This window comes from Podarcis muralis, chromosome 5 (assembly GCF_964188315.1).
Source record: "Podarcis muralis chromosome 5, rPodMur119.hap1.1, whole genome shotgun sequence".
Lineage (NCBI taxonomy): Eukaryota > Metazoa > Chordata > Lepidosauria > Squamata > Lacertidae > Podarcis > Podarcis muralis.
Genome location: NC_135659.1, coordinates 71,171,091 through 71,188,766, shown reverse-complemented (window position 1 = coordinate 71,188,766; position 17,676 = coordinate 71,171,091). Strand labels below are relative to the sequence as shown.

Genomic DNA, 17,676 nt, shown 5'->3' with positions numbered 1-17,676 from the left:
GCCAGACCAAAATTGTGTTTAACTAGGTTGAATGCCTACAGTACAACTCTAAAAGGGTGGACTTATTTTATCAAACCAATTCAGATCTTGTAAGAATTCATGCATGACAGTTGACCTTAGTTCACTTTCCCTCAATCTCAACGCCCACCCGTCTGGGCACTGATGTATCTGGGATTGTTGAAAAGATTACCTAGATAATGTCCTGGCTTGCAAATCATGCTAAACCAAACAATAGCTTAGTGTGAATGCTGGCTCTCAAAGAGAAGATTGTGACCACTTTGCTCCTTCCTGGTTGGTTCTGCTGCTGCGCTGCCATTGTTTGGCTTAGTGCAATGTGTGAGCCAGGCCACTGTATGCAAAGTGCTTTCGATGCTCCAAAAGTATTACGAATAGCCCACCTCCTGGTGCAAGGATGGTCAAAATAAAAACCCGAGTTAGCAAAACATGGAAAATTCAGACTCTATTGCATAACATATTCAAATTGCACAACAAACTGAGACAGAATATTCAACAGAGAGCTTGACTTGAGGGAGTTTTTCCAGTGTTTGCTGTGATCATCATTTAGATTGTCTCAGTAGCACACCGACTGTATGTATCTAGACTTTAGTTACAACTGAAATAAGTGTGAATATGTAACACTGGAACAAGCTTTCCAGACAGAGAGGGCTGTTTTATTCTGCCAGATTAGTTTTCAGGTGGCAAGGTAAATCTGTTCTATTCCAGAGGTGGGTTAAACTTATTAATTTGTGCTGTCCAATAGCTTTCGCGGCAGGTTATTGAATTTCAAGTGTTTTGTTGGTTATTCGTTCTGTGCTGACTGCTACTGATTAGTCTGTTGCAGTTTTATTTATGATATGTTTCTGGCTTTCAGAAAGTCAAAGCATAAATATTTTAAATAAAAAGGCAACTATAGATTCAGGTATTGATCTGCCGAGCTCCATACCAGAGACTTCACTACATGGAGAAATCTATCCAGGGAGGATTTTTTAAAAAGAGGGCCTTTTGGGGTGTGTGGGGAGGATAACATTATATAGTATTATGAAAGTGAGACACTGAAAATGGAGAAATATCTGGAGAAAATGGAAAGCTGGATTTTGCATAGATTATAAAAAATATTATTGTATACCCAGTGAATGTGAACATTCTTGCTGTCTGAATTTTTACTGTGCCAGAGTTTCCTAATACTTTGCATAAAGGTAAAGATAAAGGGACCCCTGACCATTAGGTCCAGTCGTGACCAACTCTGGGGTTGCGGCGCTCATCTCGCTTTATTGGCCAAGGGAGCCAGCGTATAGCTTCTGGATCATGTGGCGAACCAGAGCAGCGCACTGAAACGCTGTTTACCTTCCCGCCAGAGCAGTACCTATTTATCTACTTGCACTTGATGTGCTTTCGAACTGCTAGGTTGGCAGGAGCAGGGACCGAGCAACAGGAGCTCACCCCATCGCGGGGATTCGAACCGCTGACCTTATGATCGGCAAGTCCTAGGCTCTGTGGTTTAACCCACAGTGCCACCAGCATCCTTTGCATAATACTCCACAATGTTCTGTAGAGCAGGACACCAGTGTAATGAAACAGGTAGACACTTGATAACACGGCACACAAATTTTTACCATCCCCCTACTGTCAGCTGAGACTCACTTTGCTCATTCCCTAGAGGCTGCTCCAACATTGCAAGGATGACGCTGTTGTCCAAGACGAAGTAGCGGAAGCTGAATTTGTTTATGGAAGGAAGACGGGAGCATTTAATTAATGTGATTTCATTCACCAAGCTGCAAGGTGAGGCAGGGCCACTGGGTGAAGGAAATGCTCCAAGTATTTGCATGATGCTGTAAACCAAAGAAAATGGCTAAGTCAAAATACATATCACAGAAAAATACACTCACACATTGCTATGACATCTTGTCAGATACACTGATGGTGTAATGTTAACTAGAACTACAAACAGACAAGTGAGATTCAAAAGAAGATTGCAGAAACAGACAAAATCCTGCTCATCTGCAAAGAAAACAACATTTAACACACAGAGGACGTAAACACCTTTTCTACTCCTAGAACCTACACAAATGAAAACCACTTTTCTGAAAGATCATTTCCTAATACTCCTGACTCTCACTTCTAAATTAAGCAATTTCCTATCACCAGTTGACTGAACTATTTTCCATACCATGTGAGAGTGGCTTCAGCTGCATCCTTCACCCTCATGGAAGCAGGATTGGGCTCCTTATCTCCTTTGTTCTTGAATTCTTGTTCACTGTTCCTGGACTTACTTCCTGAAATGCCCAGTTCCACAATCTCCAATACTTCTTTTAAACAGTCCTGGGGATAGAGAGAAGCCATAATGTTCAGCTGTTTGGCAAATTCACTGACAAATTCACTGTACTTATGAGGACTAAAATCTCTGGAAGAACTTTACACTGCTTTCATGTATTCTTAATTTAGTGTTCATCTATGCCATCTGGAAGGCACCATGTTGTCTACTCCTGATCTACAAGATGCTATCCAACACTAGCTTACAGGAATGCAGCCCTTGTGTTGTTAAAGGATCTCACTCATGGTTCCTGGACTTTGTAGGCTGGTCCCCCCCCCCTTTGATACATCCTGGTAGGTGAATTTGGGGAAGAGAGTGATGGAACAGAAAGTCTGCGGAGTGTTGCCTCAAACTCCAAGAGGGAGAGGGCAGAGGCAGAGATCGGAGTGCACCAGAAGTGTCAAACAGAGAACTTGTGCTCACATTTTTTTGGGGAGGGGGGTGTATTGCTTTGTTTATTAGGTCATGCATTTTGTGTTTTTATACTGTAAACCACCCTGTGATCCTCTGATGGAAGGCAGCATATAAATTTAATAAAGAAAATTAGACCCTCTAGGCCTCCCAATTTGGCCCCTATCACACTACTGTTCTGCTAACAAAAGAGTGCCTACTGCATTATGCCTCAGAAGCAGCCACTGACAAGTACGATAGCTGGATTTGGGGGTATACAAATGGGGTATACAAATGTCTGTGGCTTCTGGGATATAGCATGGTATGTGTGTGTGTCAGACTTTTTGGTGATCTGTTAACTCTAATAAATATTTAAGAACAGAAAGCTTGACAGACCCACAGGAACCATTTCTATGCCCACCTTCCCCCGCAACTTTACTGTCTAATTAAGGTAGATGAGTTGTTGTCAAAATTGATATTTTACAAGTGAACAGTGATGGGGAACAACGGGGCTGGGTGGTGAAATCTGATCCTCTAGCCCACTTGAATTTTACACTTCTGTTGTACAGCCTCTAGTCTGGTACTGGAAACAAAACATGGGAACACATTATTCTACCCAGTGAAAGGAGGAGCGGCTGCTCTGGACATTTTTTTAACATTTAGAGAAAAATAATGTGGTTTGCACATCATAGATAAACAGTGCGATTTCACTTGCCTTTTCATCAAGCATGTCTGGATGTTCCGTGAGCCAGACACACAGACACTGAAATGCTGCTACGATCATGGAGTGCAGATCTCTGGAGTGGAGAGGAGCTGGACGACTGCACTGGTACACAATGTAACAGCACACAGAGCTAATTGCTCTCTTCCTGTCAGAAGAATCAACACCAACCTTCACCTGAAGCAAGCAGCAAAGGCAGATGTTCAGCTGGAAACCTCTCAAATTAGGCTTGCAGTTGATAACAACAAAACTAAGAAACAATGTAAATCAATACTCTCTGAAGTAGTAAAAGCACAACTGAAAAGCTTAAATGATGATATAGAAAGAAGAGACACATAGGAGTGCTGGAATTTGGTGCCTTTCTAGCTAGCTGGATTGAAAAAAAACCCTGCTATCTTTTAGCCATTTATTTTATTTCAGTAAACATACTCTTCACCTTGAATTATTTATCCAGGGCAATTTCTTTTCCAAGAGGAAAAACGAAAATCACACACTGTGTGGGAGGAGTTGGCTCCTCAGCGCAGAGGAAATTATTTTTGCCAGCTCTGCCAGATGTTCTTTTCACTAAAGAGGTGGCAAAACTCTCTACAATTATCATCAGGTAAGAACTTGTGGTTGGGAGAGACAGAAAACCTGAGCCCAAATCCCATAGCCCAACAGACTACCTGATGCTCACCTTTGCCAAACCAGAAAGAAGCTCTAGTGCAGCTAATGAGATGCTCATTTCCTGCCGCCACTGTGCGTTGAGTCTTTGTGTTACCAGGTGAATGCTGCGAATCAGGAGTCCGGCAGCTGTATCTGTATGAAGAGCTAGGATATAAACCCCAATACCACACACCACAGGGAGGGAAAACAACTAAGCATTAGTAACAGTCAGCAAAGCAGTCCATCAGGCAGAAGCTCAAGCAGCTACAGTACACACAGAAAACACATCCATTTGGGAAGCAAAACATTCACAATCCACACAGATTAAGTAACTTCTTTAGGCTATGAATGTTAACTAAAGAAGCTATTTACTGATTTAGGTATGTGGGTTTTGTTTGGTTTTGAGAAATTAATAAAGAAATCTTTGGGAACACACAGGCTGATGTCTCCAAAACATTGTTTTCCCTATGTTAATCCAGCAGGTTTTGCCAGCTGCAGATGCACTTTAAGGCCGCTGCTGTTTGGTAAGAGAGACACTTAAACATGTCAGAGTGAACTTCATACTTGAAAAACAAAGTATCTGATGCTGTAAAATACTGCTGGGAAATGTCACTTTATAAATGTTGATAAATCAGATCTCTTGTGGAAACCAATTTGTTACAGTTTTATACAGCATTTCAATTAATTACAGCCAGAAATTTGTTACATGAAAATTTAGAAAGGGAAATACATTATCTTTATCTTTGTCCATTCAATATGTGGTGCTACAGCATGTGAATTCTGCCCTCAGGATAGAACAATAAAATTCTAGACAACTGATCTTCCTAAACTGCAGTTAGAATTAAGTGTTTCAAAAAATTTATTGGAAGGATAAGCTTAGGCTCAAAAATACAAAATAAAAAGATAGGATCACAATGGAACTGAATTCCAAAATGAATGTTGTTGTTGTTGTTTGGTTGTATTAATTGATCTGAAGAGAAAAGGGGCTATACAAATAATATTTATTCATTAACTATATATCCACAGACCTGGTTCTGATGCAAAGCCAAGCAATTCTGAGAGAGGAATCTCTATAGCAGAAATGAGTGAGCTTTATCCTGTCTATCTGCTCCAAATCGGTTCTCTGGAATAGCTTTACTAAGCCCTTCCCTCCTCAACGGATAAATTATGGGCAAGGAAAGGACTAGGAAAGAACCCTGCTGTTTCTCTACTCTGAAGTTTCCCTTGCCTAAAGCTTCACTGCTTTTTAAAAACACTGTTGAGATTCATTTCCATTTAACATGTCGTTAGCTCGTGATGTGAAAATCATGTATTATTTGATTCTCCCCCCTCCTTTTCCCTATTGCATTATGCATTATAATTTTTTCTTTGCTGTGAGTCACTTGGAGACCTTTGGGTGAAAAACCACATAGTAGTAGTAGTAGTAGTAGTAGTAGTAGTAGTAGTAGTGGTAGTAAACAACAACAACAACAATTTAGCTGAATGTCCAAAACTGGGTCAATTGATCATGATTATCTCCATATTTCTAAGCCAAATAACCAGTTTCAAGCAGCCTGTGTGGGTTTTAATTAATGGACTGGCAATGTCACTTCATTAAAGCATCCGGTTCAAAATCAAACTGGGTTCAAAAACAGCTTACATGTTGCATTGCTTCAAGAAAGGTACAATCCGGGAAACTCTCTGAAGAGCCTACCTGGACCTTCAACTGCCTGTGTTTCAATAACCTACCTGGTACTTTATCTGGGTGCTAGGTTTTCTGCCTGTTAAGGACAGGCAGTGGCATGAGTGAGCCATTTAAACATTTAAGTAGATGAGACAGGTTGCTGCTCTTAAGAAAGGTGGTATCCCTAAGGTGAGGTTTCTGCCAAGTAAAAACTGTGAGGAATCTTCCGTGTAGAGGAAGGAGAACTGCCTGTTTGCCAATTTCCTCCCTTTAAACTTTGAATGTAGGCTCCTATTGTGTTTTCTGGGAAGTTGATTGTCTGAGGTCTCCTGCCTTCACCCACCAAGGTTGCTTCAAACCCTCACATGTATAAATCCAGACAGCTGGGTAGTCACTATGAACCCCAGGCACATATACGACAAACCATAAAACAGCAGCATCTCACAGCAAACTGGGTTAAGTATGTGAAACAGAAGCATTTCATGTCACAACAGACATTTCAGGTTAAACTCAAGTGCTGAAGAAAGACGTATAAAACTGCTGCAGATGAAACAAATACTATACTGCTCTCCCGCTTTTTGTAGCAGATTTTTAATTGCAGGACACTGCTTTTTAACATCTGTAGCAGGCACAAAACTGGAGCGCTAGAACATGGCATACAACAATTAGCCGACACTCCGTAATCAGCCCTCGTTAGAAGGAAACATAAAAAGTGCATGAAACTGAAGCAACAATGAAGAACTGGGACACCACATGATATATTCAGTTTTATCTTCCCTGAAGTTGCAATGGGGTCAGAGTGCTCCGACACAGGAGCAGCTGAGCAGAAGAGGTCACGGATAATGGCATCATCTCAGAGAAACCAAACTACATCCTGTGTTATCAGGCAGTATCTTGAAGGCTTTTAGTCTAATGAGAAAGCAGTGGTGGCAGTCCCTGGGATTGAGGTGAAGGAACAGAAAAGCTGCAGCAAGGGAACTGGTGGGTTGACTAAATAAAGAGTTGGAATGCTCCCAGCACTCCCACTGCTATCCATAATCCTTCCTCACTAACCCATCATCATGATTTTGCTGGTTCATAATAAAGCATCTATTACACTCTTTCTCTTACTTTTTATATTATTAAGGACTACAAGCTATCTACATTATTTCAAATGGAAATCTCCTTAGCATTAAATTTTATTTTTTATTTTTTAAATGGAAACTGCATAGCAGGGCATGAATGCAAATGTTTAAGAAGTTCAATTCCTTACCATAATCCCTTAACAGAGCCTGCGCTGGTCTCTCACTGTCAGGAGTAGTGGGCTCTGTGCTTCCTCCACTTGCCGTGCTAATGCCGCTGTTAGTGCGACTGTGGCTCTTCAAGACAGTATTCTCGCCGCCATTCTGTCAAGTTAGAAAACAGGCTGTTGAAGGGCTGAAGATTACCCTCCCACAACTGAGTCAGGCATCCTTTGTGCTCTGGCTATGCGATAACCTGATGTAACTCAACAAGGAATCTGGCACCCTTTTCCAAAACAAGGAGAACAACCCATCTTACCGTCTCCATCTGGCAGCCGATGGCTTCTAGGAGTGCAGAATCTTGCACGATGTTCAGCATTGCACCTGTACAGTTAAAAATGATAGAATTTTATATTTAAAGTATGTACAATTTTTTAAAAAAACACCCCTTATACCAATATATCCAAGGGCAATGATATACGTGTGAACACTCTTCTTTGAATTTTGTGAGAATAACCTCAAATTTTGGTAAAATCCTGTTTCATCTTGCAAATTGGTATTTTAGTAGTACTGGACACCCACCTCATCTTTTTGTGAAAATTCATCAAGTAACACCCATCCCCACCCTGCAACAGGAGGGCTATGATCTCTATTTTTGGAAATAGTAAATAACAACTTGGAAAGAATTGTAAAATTATATTTCAAATTATATTTTGCTGTTTCTACACTACTACTGTTCCACATTTTATCATCTTAACATTTTTCTAAGTAGGTTAAAAATAATATAGGTATACCTAACACTTGGGATTGTATGCAAAGCATTAGTAAGTCACGGTCCATCAGCAGAAGGATTTCTCCATGTGTAGTGGAACCCCTCAACCTTAGCTAAAACTGTTCTACAGTTTCCCCCAATCCTACAGGCTGCAGGCAAGAGAGGAAGGGGGAAGGTCCCATTGCACAACTGGAAATCCTTCCGCTAACAGGATGCATTAACTGGATACTGATCTAGGATAGCTAACAATCATGATCCAAATTTTATGTCATAATACAAGTCTAAGGGTAGAATAAAATGTAGCACTAAGGAGATTGTCTCATCAGTTCCATTCTCCCAACTTCCTAGAATGGATTTGGGAGAGGCTTGGGGGAGGAAGGGCTGCAGGGGAGGAGAGGAGGAGACCTTGTGCTGGCTTCCACTTATGGAACCAAGTAGTTGAATCTGGCCCTAAACAAACTTGCTTTCAACTAAATTTCTATAAAACTTCCTTTCCACTTACTTAAATTCCACCTTAGCTGATGAAGAGACACTTTTGGATGAAATCCAGTGTTAGAATAAACCTGCTGAGTATGACTTATTGCAGTCATCACCCCTTCAATTCCTTTGAGGTCTCACTACATTTAAGATGAAGGCCAGAGTGTTCTGCAAAAACTCCACTAAAATTCTTATTCAGATTGCATTAAAAATAAGTCACTGCAGTGAAAGCCCAGAGGGAATGTTCTGAAAAGATCAGACATTTATGTGCTACTACAAATTTAGAGCATAAGGAAAGGGGAAAAAAATCTAGTGATACAAAGCAGTCCTAAAACAAAATGTTGCAGAATGGGATGCACCAGTTTAGTATTCCGGTCATCCACCCATGCCCTCTAAGATACTCCATTCCACCCCCACATTTTACTTCTGCTTGCTCTGAGCATGTTCAGTCTTCCTTGGGCTGTTTCGGAGTTCCTCCTTAAGGGTTTGTGGTTTTTTTAGGGGTGAACAGCTGCAATAAGCCTGTTGATACCTCCCTTTTGTGTATGGATGGTGCCTTCCTGCCTATATAAGGATGGCACCTGGAGAATGCAAATTATAATGCAGAATGTTGCAGCAGAAGTTGCAAACCTATCTATATGCTTTGAATTTAACCCAGTGATATAATTTAAATGAACATTATAAGCCAAAAGCAAAAGGCAGCTTTGAAGATTTCCCCAGAAATACAGAACTAGATAAAACAAAAGAGACAGAGAATGGCATACATTAACACAAGAACGTAATCAATGAGAGCTAAAACTATAGAGTTCTCAGAAAAATATGGTGTTCAGTTTTAAAGGCAAAACAGGTGAGCCTTGTAAAATAAGGCTGAACTAGAATGCTATTGGTTCTAGAACTTGTCCCCGGCCACCATACCAATACCATAACGTAAAGGTAAAGGGACCCCTGACCATTAGGTCCAGTCGCGGACGACTCTGGGGTTGCGGCGCTCATCTCGCTTTATTGGCCGAGGGAGCCAGCGTACAGCTTCGGGGTCATGGGGCCAGCATGACTAAGCCGCTTCTGGTGAACCAGAGCAGCACACGGAAACGCCGTTTACCTTCCCGCCAGAGCGATACCTATTTATCTACTTGCATTTTGACGTGCTTTCGAACTGTTAGGTTGGCAGGAGCAAGGACCAAGCAACAGGAGCTCACCCTGTCACGGGAATTCGAACCACCAACCTTCTGATCAGCAAGTCCTAGGCTGTGTGGCTTAACCCACAGCACCACCTGTGTCCCTACCAATACCATAAAAGGTAAAGGTACCCCTGCCCGTACGGGCCAGTCTTGACAGACTCTAGGGTTGTGCGCCCATCTCACTCAAGAGGCCAGGGGCCAGCGCTGTCCGGAGACACTTCCGGGTCACGTGGCCAGCATGACGAAGCTGCATCTGGCGAGCCAGAGCCGCACACGGAAACGCCGTTTACCTTCCCGCCAGTAAGCGGTCCCTATTTATCTACTTGCACCCGGGAGTGCTTTCGAACTGCTAGGTTGGCAGGCGCTGGGACCAAACAACGGGAGCGCACCCCGCCGCGGGGATTCGAACCGCCGACCTTTCGATCGGCAAGCCCTAGGCGCTGAGGCTTTTACCCACAGCGCCACCCGCGTCCCCTCACCAATACCATACCATAAGCCAAATTATTCCCTCGGCTCAGTAATATGTTTGCAAAGCCATTGTCCAAAAGTGCCAAGAGTTCTGCCCCCGCTGCAGAACATGCAATATCTTCTACACATGTCTTTTGATTTTTTTTTCTTTTTCACATAGCAATGGTCCTTACACTGACAGGAGTCATTGCTAAAATACTTGCTAAATTATTGTAGGGCTAGAACATTTACATGAAGAGCACCCCCTTGGAGGTTAAGGGCAAAATCCTTGAATATTCTTCTGATCCCAGGAATAACATGATCCAGAAGAGCCAATCGTGTAGGACTGTTTGGTACTAACTCCAATACTTATGGCACTCTTGGTCTGGATTATTCTCAGGGAGTGAAGCCACATCCAGGCCATTCCCCTCTCTGCTTCCTGGCCACTTCTTACTGTATCTGCCTCTTAATCAGTTCCATGGCTTGCCCCACTATGATGCATTCTGCTGTTTCCTTCAACCATGGAAGCTTTGGTTGGCTGCGGTTTTTCTCTCTGCGCTCGTAAATTCTGCCTCCTGCCACTGGAATGTGACACCATTCAGGTAAGGCTACTGTAAACTATAAACTACCAAGGGCATGCACATTTTCAAATGCACATCCCACAGATCAAGTAGAAACACCAACCTAGTATCATCTGTGTGTTGTTGGGATCCGTTTCTGTCTGCAGTGCTCCTATTAGTATATTCACAAGCCTCAGTTTCAAGGAAAGGAAAGTTACTGGTTTATCATAGGATGAGCTCTCATCGTTGCTGAATTTTCCTTCCAGAACAACCTGAAAAATAATAAATGGTTTTTATAATCTGTAGTCATATGCATGAATTAGCACTAGCAGTACTACCATGTATTCTTAGTGACCCTTTACAAATTTAACAAATATCTACTTTAGTCCCATCTAATTTTTCTAATATATGCCCCACCCAAAAAAGAAATGAAGCGGAAAACTTGACACAGGAAGAATGCTAAATGGAGCCCTTAAATAGGCTGCAAAATTGGACTTGATTCAACTCTAGCAAAATGAAACCAGCAAATCAATGACGTATAACACAATTTTCTCACTCAACAAACCTGATTTATGCCCAACAAACATAGATTTTAGCCTGAGTCCTATTGTAGTGTCACTGCCAGTCATATCTGCTCTCTACTAGAAATGACTGTAACAGTGTAATATACACTTTTTCAAATCCTGAAATGTTCCTTTGTAAGCATATGTTCACTGCTGCAAGAACTCTTATGCTAAGACCACAAATAATTACCCATTCTGTGAATTTCTTTCTTCTTTTTTTCTATACAACAGCAGTGAAGTTTTAAAAAAATCAACATCATTGCAGAAGTAATTCATCCTAACTGTTGATTTGAAAGTACAAGCATACATTATGCCCAAGTTAAAACTATATAAATTGTCACTGAAAAACTAATTCATTACCTCTGATTTTATGGTTCCAAAATGATGGGGAAGTGGCAACAAGGAGAGTAAGATATTGATAGAGGCTCTTCTTAATTCTGTAGGATTCACGAATGTTTTAAATTTTGACAGTTCCCTGAAGACAAAACACAGTTTTTAAACAAAATCGCCACCAACACATTCAATTTCAAAGCAAAAACCACCCTATTTTAAAGGACAGCAGCTTCTGTGCAAATTTCACCTATGTCATAAACAGTCAGTGTGTGCATCAGGGTTTTCTGATGTCCTGGTAGCGCTGGCTTTGCCTAAGAGCCCAGTGTGTTCACTTTATTGTAAGAATTCATAAGCAGAAAGCAACATAGGGGATTGCAGTACTTATGCCTAAAGCTAAAAACAAGAACCCCAACTTGGAATTAAAACAGTTAACATTCCCTCAGAATCTGAATATGTTTCAAAGCTCTGCACTGTTACATGGGCAAGATGCATGTGGTCTGTTGCAGCACTTGTATGGCTTAAAGCTAATCTGATTCCCAAGGCTACCTGTCTATTTCTTGAAAATAGGAACGCTCACAGCATGGTCAATGAAGCAGAAAGTGGGAACACATAAAAGCAAACTGACATTAGACAATTTCTTAAGGCCACATAGACAGGCTCTCTCACTCTCTCTCACTTACTAAGACAAAACAGAAAAATGAAATTATATATATAATTACCTGTCAGGTAATATAGTTTCCATGGCTGAAATAAAGTATGGAACTAAGACATCAATCCCTTTCAGGTCACAGCAGAATAACGCAGGAGAGTTTAGAATAACGCTAGCCAGCACCGGATGGCAAACGGAATCCGCTATCTGCAAACCCTGAATTAAAAGCATGTAAAATCTGGCAGAGAAAGACAGGCTTAATGAGTTGTAAGAAAGAAAACATTTGTAATCCAATGCTATTGGGACTGGGTCAGAAGCACAGAAGCATTTTCAGGTGGATATAACAATATCTGTCACCTTGTCTGTTTAAGCAAAGACACAGGCTGAACAGCACAATTAATGTCCTTTAGACATTTTGATTACTTATTCTGTACCAAAATGTCATTCAGTTCTCAGGGGTATAATGGGAATCTCTCTAACATTTTGGAGTAGTGTAAATAATCTTCAGACCTCGAAGAAATTCCCTTAATTGAAAGGGCCCAAACACTCTGAGCTTTCCTCACAGGGGAGTTGCTCCAGCCCTCTGATTATTTTGGTTGCACCTTTTCCAGTTCTACAATATTCTTTCCGAAACACAGTTACCCAAACATAGTATTCCATATAATACAGAATGGGGGGAAATACACAATATGATGCCGCAGCATTTTGCTCAAAATTACATGGAAAATAGGAAGGAAGCTCAATATGAAGTTCTGTCTTAGTAGTGTCACCCATGACATAGCTGCACCCAACATTTTAATGTCTCAAATAAAGGATGCATTGCTTGCTTTTAGTTGAACATTCTCTCCAAGTGACATAAAAAAAAAAGGAACATGGGCTTCTGTATTTAAATGCATATAAAGATAAAGGCAATTATCATGATGAGCCCCATTGTACCCACTCTCTTCCACTGTCCAATACAGCTGTTGAAACATAATGATCAAGGTGTTTCTATTTGCTCCATTTCCCTTATATTCAAAGTTTCCAAGTATACATTCAGCATATTAAAGTTCTACCATAGGTAGAAAAAAGCGCATTGTGGGTGAAATACTGTATTTTCATCACCTTGGGGGGAAAATGGAACCTGTGAAGTAACCTCTTCTATTCAGCCCCTCTGATTGATTATATCTAAATGGCAAGGACAGTAACTTATCCTACAAACATATGATTGGCCAGATTTGTTTTATTTATTCACTCTAAACTGGGGAGACTCATTAATTTCAATGGGTCTCCTACTTAGGACTGATACAACCCTGAATATTTGGGCACAAAGGAGCTTTCAAAAGTTGTAAAGGTAAAGGTACCCCTGCCCATACGGACCAGTCGTGACCGACTCTGGGGTTGCGCGCCCATCTCACTTAACAGGCCGGGGGCCAGCGCTGTCCGGAGACACTTCCGGGTCATGTGGCCAGCATGACGAAGCTGCTCTGGCGAGCCAGCACCAGCGCAGCACATGGAAACGCCGTTTACCTTCCCGCTATAAAGCGGTACCTATTTATCTACTTGCACTTAGAGGTGCTTTCGAACTGCTAGGTGGGCAGGAGCTGGGACCGAACGACGGGAGCTCACCCCGCCATGGGGATTCGAACTGCCGACCATACGATCGGCAAGTCCTAGGCACTGAGATTTTACCCACAGCGCCACCCGCATCCCTCTAAAGTTGTAGAACCCCCTCTTATCTAACACAGATACTCAGCAGCACATTTGAGCCCTACTCAGGTGAACTGCTCATGTGTTCAATCCATGAGCAAGGAGGGCCGTGCCAACTGGCTCTGCCCACATCATCATACATCCCTGCTAGCCTTGTCCTCTGGCATCTGCAAGTACAATGCAAACTTCTGCAAGGAGAGAGCCTTTGGCAAGTACTCTCGCCCTGCAGATGTACTTCCTGTATGCACAAATGCCAGGAGCCAAGCTACCTCAAGTGTGTGATGTCAAGGGCGGAGCTAATTGGCAGGTGTCATGCGCTGACAGACTGCGGGAACAGTTCCCCTGAACAGGGCTTCTGAGAAGATAATTAAGATTAAATAATTACCGGGATAAGTAGGCTGGCAGTATATCCTCCCCAGTCTTTTTGCTACAAAATATCCTACAAAGTGTTCCACATGCCTCTGCTCTGCCCGATTCATAGTTGTCTGAAAACTCGCCTGCATCAAACATGGGATTGGATGTCATAGCGTCTGCAGACATTTGTGATCCTTTCCGGCGAAACTCCACACTAGCTTGTGTTGCTATAGCTAAAACAAAACGAGAAGCACAGCGTTTCATTATATTGGTCAACATACTCAATAGGCTCATGGGATCTGGGACACAAAGATCAAGTAAAATGTAGTCATCATAAAAGCCACTAGTTCATTGCATTTGAGTTGCTGCCTCTGTTTATAAAGCATTTAGGGATCATTTGACTACTTCGGTAAGAAGTGAGAAATTTTATCCCTTTAATCTCCACGCACAAGTGTAATCATCTCTTCCCACAGTATTCTATGCTGCAAAATCCATGCTGCCAAGCACAGAAGCCTCGACTCCATTCACATTCCCAGCGACATGCATTAAACAAGGAGGTCCCTCAATAGAGTCCCTAATAATTTTTTCAGGTCTAGGCCACTCATTTTCCTAGCCTGCTCCATAAATTCTTTGCCATTCGAAAAGCTAGTTCTACGCTTTCAATAGCACAAATCGATCTTAATGCCCTAAGTGACCTCCCTTCATCTTTTGACACCGCCATGAAGCTAACTCTAGGTACCATCTGTGCTACAGAAACTAAGACTGCAATTTCGTGAGTTTAAGGCATAGGCCAAATTATAACGAAAACCGTGTTTGGGAAAAGAAAATAATGGGTGGTTGACTTCAGAACTTTCCCCTCTCACGCTCCTTAAAACAAAAACAAAAAAACCCTAAAAGGGACAATCACCAATGAGCAGGGTGTGCTATTCAGGAAGAAGGGTTAGGATCCACAGCCCTACAGAAAATGCCGCTGCCCTCCACATTCATATAAAGATGTCCCCTTTTGGTCTACAGATCTTCACGCTCTATCAGAGACTGCTCCATAGCCCTGCCACCTTCTGGATTCCTTTTTGTGAGAAGCACAAGGGGTGATGGTGGAAAAATGGGACCTCAGAAGCTACGAGCAAAGATGGAAGCTCCTGCGCATATATGGAAGCTGGGCCTGAATCTCTTTGGGTTAAAGACAAGACACAATCAATTTATTTTAAAATCCACCCGGAAGCTCTGACTATCTTTTCCTCAACAAAAGTCTAGTTTCATACATTTATAATCCTATATTGTCAGTGATGCCCTATGCAAAAAAATTCTCATTGCCAGCCAGATAGGAGGAAGTGGTCAAGAAGAATGTCATTTCCATAGTGGTTTGCCCGATTTCTGAAAGCTGCTTTGAAATTTCTAGAGAAGGTGAATTATAAAATTGGATCGACATTCAAGAGACTTAATTCCACCAATCCTAAAGCAACTAAGTAAGAACAAGCCTACGCTATTAAGGGAACTCCGGGCACAAGTCATTTGCAGTCTGATCCTAAGCATGTTTACTCAAAAGGAAGTCTCGCTGAATTCAAATCAGACTTGCTCGCAAGTAAGTGTGCATAGGATTGCAGCCTAAATCAGCTAGTCTTACAAACAGAAGCTCTGCTCATGATTTTGTTGGATGTTACAAATTTTACAGATTGACAATTTAGAAGCATGCCAAGGTCAGATGTATTGTTTTTTTAAAAAAATTATTCACCGATTTTTTTTAAATAAAAAAATCTTTTTTTTTATAAAGCTAAGCCCAAATCTTTATGCGTCTTCCCATGAGCCATTTTTGTCCTGAATAAACTATCCAGCAAATTATTATAATTAGGAGGGGAAACTACATGCAAAATGCATACAAATCAAAATACTAGTTCTGTATAAAAATAAGCTTTAAGAAAAGAACACGGTTAGTGCAAAGTCCTTAAATTCATGACATGATCACAGACTAGAGTACAGAAAATGATGGGACTGATTCAGGCAGATTAATTTGCTTTTGCCAACAATCTTCCCCATTTAAAAAGCCACACACAGTTATTTGTCTTTCCCATGTAAAGAGCAAAAGCTACAAGGGATGATGATGATAAAAATTAAAAAAAAAAATGGGATTATGGAAAAAAGAAAAAAATGACTGCAATTAAAGAGAAGCTACTAGTTCCTACTTACAAGATTTATAAGAAAGAAGAATTTGGATAAAAGATGCTGCAAGATAATAGAAATAAAATGGAAACAAATCAAAGGACAGCAGTAGTTATAAAATACTTTAAAGATGGTGAAACTGTAACAACAAGTTAAGCAGCTTTTTAGGTTTTTGAAAAACTGATTCAAAGCTTATGATCTAGTAGGCTTGTTAAACACACAGGAAATTAGCATTAGGGTCTAAAATTATGATTTCATGCAGAACAATGAACAAAAGTTAGAAAAAATATACTGCTGTAAGGGTTAGGTATCTATATTAATGTACATTCAATATTTGTAGTAGAAATATTGCCCCTTCACAATTCAGGCAGTATTTTGCTTTATTTCATATACCACCAGCTGAAAATCTGCACTAGAAGGAAATCACTGGGGGTGGAGGAGAAAAAAATACAAGTAACCAGCTCACCACTGTCTGATCATCCCACACATTACTTATCTGAAATTTCCATACAGGAAGACTTCAAGATGGCCCAATCATTTCCTTTTAGTCAAAAGAAGTACAGGGTAGAATGGAACTCAGGCTTATCCTCACTTTGTGGAAAAGGGAAAGCTAGAAGATTGCAAATAATCTTAGAAACTCGTTGTTTCAGCCTGCTAGTTTCTTAGTATAAAAACAGCCAAGTGCCTTGCTTGGCTTTGTAGATGGCATTGGAAGATTTTTTCCCCATTGTAGTGTCACCAATCATGAAAAGGGATTCATGTGGGAGTGGGGAGGTGTTGAGTTGAATTCAATGTTAGCCCTGTTCAGAAATTAATTGACATAGCTAATTTAGGTCCATTGATTTCAATGGTTCTACTATGAGTAAAACTTAGCCTGCTACAACCCATTGCTTGTTTTAAATGAATCCCAAATAACTTTGTACAAAGCAGTTCCCACATGGATGGAAATTGTTGGATTCTAACTCCCATCAGCCCCCAACCAGCATGTCTATCAGGCAGGGATGATGGGAATTACATTCCAACACCTGGGTCACAGCTTCTCTCCCCCAGACCCCACCCTATCCCACCTGGCTTCAAATATTGTGTGAATGGCCACCTAGTTTCTCTGCATTCTATCAAAGGGTTCCCTGCAACCCTTAAGAATATGAGAATAATTCAGACAGAAAGCGAGGGCTCTTCCTCTGTTTCTTCAAGGGTTCTGCAATCTGTAGCTGCTGTCAACAGGTACCTTCCATATTCTACTGCGGAGGTATTTTGAATTGCCCTTCTACAGCTGCTACAGCAAAAGACCAATGCTTCTTTTAAGCAACTGCTCGCTTTGCATTGGCCACAACTGCTTGTCTATTCAGATGCAAGGGTTACAAAAAGACATCAACATCAGGGAATTTTTCTTCATCAATGCATGATTCATTTTCTAGTCTACTGCTGAAGGGTCAAATGACAAAGAATCCTTGAAGCAATTAAAATAAAATAAAATAAAATAGTAGCTACACTGAAGGGGGAAAGCTTATTCCAAACATGATTATGCCAATGGGTAGACAGGTAAC

The 17,676-nt window shown here is 41.2% G+C and overlaps 1 protein-coding gene across 7 annotated transcripts in view; it reads right to left on the bottom strand.

Annotated features, from left to right (window-relative positions):
* RALGAPB (Ral GTPase activating protein non-catalytic subunit beta) overlaps positions 1-17,676 on the bottom strand; it is a 57,626-nt gene that overhangs the window by 13,510 nt on the left and 26,440 nt on the right. For 3 of the 7 annotated variants that reach the window (XM_028734812.2, XM_028734817.2, XM_028734814.2), the window contains 11 exons: positions 16,157-16,192; positions 14,004-14,205; positions 12,000-12,167; positions 11,308-11,422; positions 10,509-10,656; positions 7,270-7,334; positions 6,983-7,115; positions 4,099-4,232; positions 3,417-3,599; positions 2,168-2,319; positions 1,642-1,829 (listed from right to left, as the gene is read on the bottom strand). In XM_028734812.2, the coding sequence (XP_028590645.2) occupies positions 1,642-1,829; positions 2,168-2,319; positions 3,417-3,599; positions 4,099-4,232; positions 6,983-7,115; positions 7,270-7,334; positions 10,509-10,656; positions 11,308-11,422; positions 12,000-12,167; positions 14,004-14,205; positions 16,157-16,192 (1,524 nt within the window). The remainder of the gene's footprint in view (positions 1-1,641; positions 1,830-2,167; positions 2,320-3,416; positions 3,600-4,098; positions 4,233-6,982; positions 7,116-7,269; positions 7,335-10,508; positions 10,657-11,307; positions 11,423-11,999; positions 12,168-14,003; positions 14,206-16,156; positions 16,193-17,676) is intronic. The other 4 variants (XM_028734816.2, XM_028734818.2, XM_028734815.2 and 1 more) reach the window with 3 other exon arrangements.